This window comes from Nansenia antarctica, assembly GCF_963989245.1.
Source record: "Nansenia antarctica genome assembly, chromosome: 1".
Classification (NCBI taxonomy): domain Eukaryota; kingdom Metazoa; phylum Chordata; class Actinopteri; order Argentiniformes; family Microstomatidae; genus Nansenia; species Nansenia antarctica.
The window spans coordinates 66,455,638-66,459,208 of NC_137674.1; the positions used below are offsets into that span (position 1 = coordinate 66,455,638).

Sequence of the window (3,571 nt, forward strand, 5' to 3'; positions counted from 1 at the left end):
TACATGACATGACGTTTTCATGGAAAACTTGAAAAAATGTCACCTCACGGTTATATAGTAAAATGATATACATGTAGGCTACACATTAGCTTATTAAAACCATAATTCCACCTATTACAATCCATTAACAGCACTCACAGAAACCACAGTCTAGTTTCACATAACATTTAGTGAAGAATTACAAAAATGAACAACCTCTTTAAACCACATTGTACATATTTGCATGCTTTGATACAAGGACACACTTGATATCTCTTTCAAGATATAGAACAGAACTCTCTGCCAGCTCCCTTACAGTACTCGTTTGGAAGCAATTCAGTCACAGTAAACATTTCATTTTTACCTAATGTTTGGTTGCAAGGTTAACACTACATCAAAACAAACACAATAAAACATTATTGATTATTGATTACCAACAATAGCTTGTTGGTAATAAACCTCATGTGTCCCACAATCAACTGCATAACCGCTTCACAAGGCCAAAAGTGTTGGCGAATTAAGACTGTCTTTTAGTAAATCAGATCTACCTAGTCCTGCTTTGAGGTTCTCACCACCCTCATCCATACAGTCGATCTCTGGACAGCTGAAAGAAAACACAGAGTGATAACTGCTACAGTTGGGGCTGGAAGACACAATCGGGGTGCTAAGGGGTTCAAGTTCATTTGCCATTGACTTATACAGAGTCTCCCAATCTGAGAGGCAGAAGGGGCCACCAAGGTCAATGTCAGGGACGGACGCGGCAGTTTCAGGGGCCACATCCAACTCTAAGCTAGGGACCAGGTCGTCTAGGTCATCCCCTTTCAAGTCCTCCATTGGCTCCTCCTCAGCACTAGAGCACAACAGGATGTTGGAGTTTCCCAAAATGGCTGTAGCGGAGATGCTCGGTGTGATATCCATATCCTGGAGTGAGGGACCCTCCACCGCAGCATTGCCCTCTGGGAGCTTCCCATTCTCCAAGATGGAGAGGAACTGGGGAGAAGCTGGTGGGCCCTGTAGCATGCTGTCAATGTCAGCGTCCTCTTCTAGTTTACAGGTTGGTTTGTGGGAGGCTAGGATTTGCTCCAGGTGCTCTTTTTCTTTCAAGAGGTCTGCAATCTCCATCTGCAGGGCTGCCTTGTCTTCCTCAAGCTGGTCAGTTTCCTATGGCCACAAATAGGAAGGTTAAGTGTTGTATGAAATACCAGTGATGGGGTAAGAGGTCTTCATATACGGAGATGTTCCTATTCATATCCTGTTATGCTTTCATCCCTTAGTCATGAATGGTAAAGTCATTTTAATGTAAATTAAGATCTAAGTCAGTTTGGATAACAGCACCTTCATGAGAACAAAGTCTTATTAGATGAGAAGCGGTACTTACATCTTGCAGGGTGTCGGTTAACTCCCTCCGTCTATTGCGACACTTGGCTGCAGCAATTTTATTCCTTTCCCTCCTGATCTTCCTCCTCTCGTCTTCTTCAGAGGACGGCTAAATCAATCATAGAAGAAAAAAATAACGTATTGCACATCCTGGAGAATCTCATCGTCAAAAGACTTAGTAAAGTGTGGAAAATTATCCCTTTACTGCAGTGTGTCTGCAATGGTTGCAGACTCTCTGTGACTAGCTTATACAAGGAATATAGGCGCCTATTCCTTGGCCTATAAAGTGCGCTCGTCGGCGCCACACCGATGTGCCTCGAAAGTGCGTAAAATGCTGCACTGTTGGCACAGTCTATATAGACAGTCAAGTCACGTGCACGCACGCACGCACGCACGCGCGCGCTCACATTATTCATTTAATAAATATGTTACAAAAATACCTGTTTTTTCTGTCCTTTCCTGTTGGTGGATTGTCCCTTGCTCCCGCCCGCTTTGGAAGACGACTGGACTGCGCCTTGCGCTTTGCTGGGTTTTGCGCGGCCGGGGGAGGGGGAGACAGATGTGATGACTGTCGGCTGGACCATCCACTGCAATTCCGGGGAGGTTGAGATTGCAGTCACAGTCGGAACAAAGAGAGAGCTTGGCGCATCTGTCTTTGCACAGAGATCCTGCACAAAAAAGAAAAGAAAGTCGCATGCAATTTACTAAAAATCTAATCCATTCAATCTAAATGAATGACATTGATGGTTGACCTTTACCAAAGAACGTGAAATGTATCAATCATGTCATTCAGAATGTGAAGGGTGGCAGATAACATGTCGCTATGTCAAAACAGATAGGCTATATTCTGTAATCTATAATCTCCAAATCGATAAGGGTTTAAGAATTGTTTCTGACGTCGACACTGACGCAGACTTTACAAAACGTTTGTCAATCAATAAGCTTATAGTCATCACAATCACAACAGTCGTCATTATCATCATCATCATCATCATCATCATCATCATCATAAATCATTGTCATTATCACCATAATGTCCAGTAAAGATCTATCTATCACCAGCATGAAGATATATGTTGTCCAGTGGCATGAACTCATCAAGTATTTTTTTCATATGTGCATAGATTCTCTTCACATTCTCTTCACCCAATGCTCTAACAATGCACAGTTTTGGTCAAATTTACAAAGACGGGGGTCAGAATTTGCTTTCAATGGGGACATGCACACATGCAGGAGGAAATTCACTGTCTGTGAATTAATATGGCCATGCAAAGGTCAAAATATGTGCAAACAGTGTTTATATTACTGCTCCAATTAATGCCACAAATTAAATGAACGTTGACACAGAGTAGTATTGTATTTTCTAGAGCAATTTCTCAAAGAGTATCAACACTATCCATTCATACCTGTGTGCTATCCACTGATGATGCGCTGGAATGCGAGCTTGGCGATTGCTGGCTGCACGCGGGGGTGTCCCCGGCAGACGATGCCGTACTACAGCTGGACGATGAGTCGTAATCAGGGCTCAAGTCTGGATACATATTTTCAAAAAGGAAAATGCAATAATAAATGTTTAAAAAAAACAATCTTCCTCTTGTTTAATCAAACTATGCACTGTGCTAACACTACAGGCTTTGTACATCACATTTACCAGGTTGACATAAATGAAAACTGTTGAGGTAGTGGAGAGCTCCTCCTTTTATAGTGAGCTAGAATTTTATGAATGAAATCTGTGTGGCGAGACTGTACCATTCACAAGGAGGATAGGAGGCTTAAGGAAGAAGTAAATAAGATAATTTGATCAATTGAACGGCAATATCCCCCAATACATTGTAACTGACAGGTAAAAGCTGTCGCAGAAATCCAAATGAATGGCTTTATCAAAATATGACCAAATATTCGATGTTTAAAAATGGAACACCCCTTGAAGACATTATATGTAGGCTAACCACCGCCATATGAATGAATCATGACGTCACGTCATATGTAGCTTTTGCATTACGCACATGCCTACATCCCTTTGTTCAAATATAGTTTCATAATATATGCAGACCATGTTTAGATATCAATGTATTCACTATTTAAAATGCCAATATCCGATCACTTTAACCAGGTCTTCAAGTATTGTAATAGCCTACTGAAATTATCCAAGCCTGCAAGTTTTGCTCCATGTCATGTCATGTCATGTCGAGATACATAATTGGGCCTTTCTTTA

General features: G+C 41.6%; 1 protein-coding gene across 1 annotated transcript; it reads right to left on the reverse strand.

Moving 5' to 3' along the window:
- Positions 1 to 471: 471 nt before the first annotated feature.
- On the reverse strand, positions 472 to 2,897 carry LOC308170023 (protein c-Fos-like; the record flags this gene model as incomplete). The annotated part of the gene is made up of 4 exons (XM_080544754.1): positions 472 to 1,140; positions 1,358 to 1,465; positions 1,797 to 2,024; positions 2,763 to 2,897. 4 exons carry the CDS (start codon positions 2,895 to 2,897, stop codon positions 472 to 474), a joined length of 1,140 nt encoding a protein of 379 aa, XP_080400880.1.
- Positions 2,898 to 3,571: the final 674 nt, after the last annotated feature.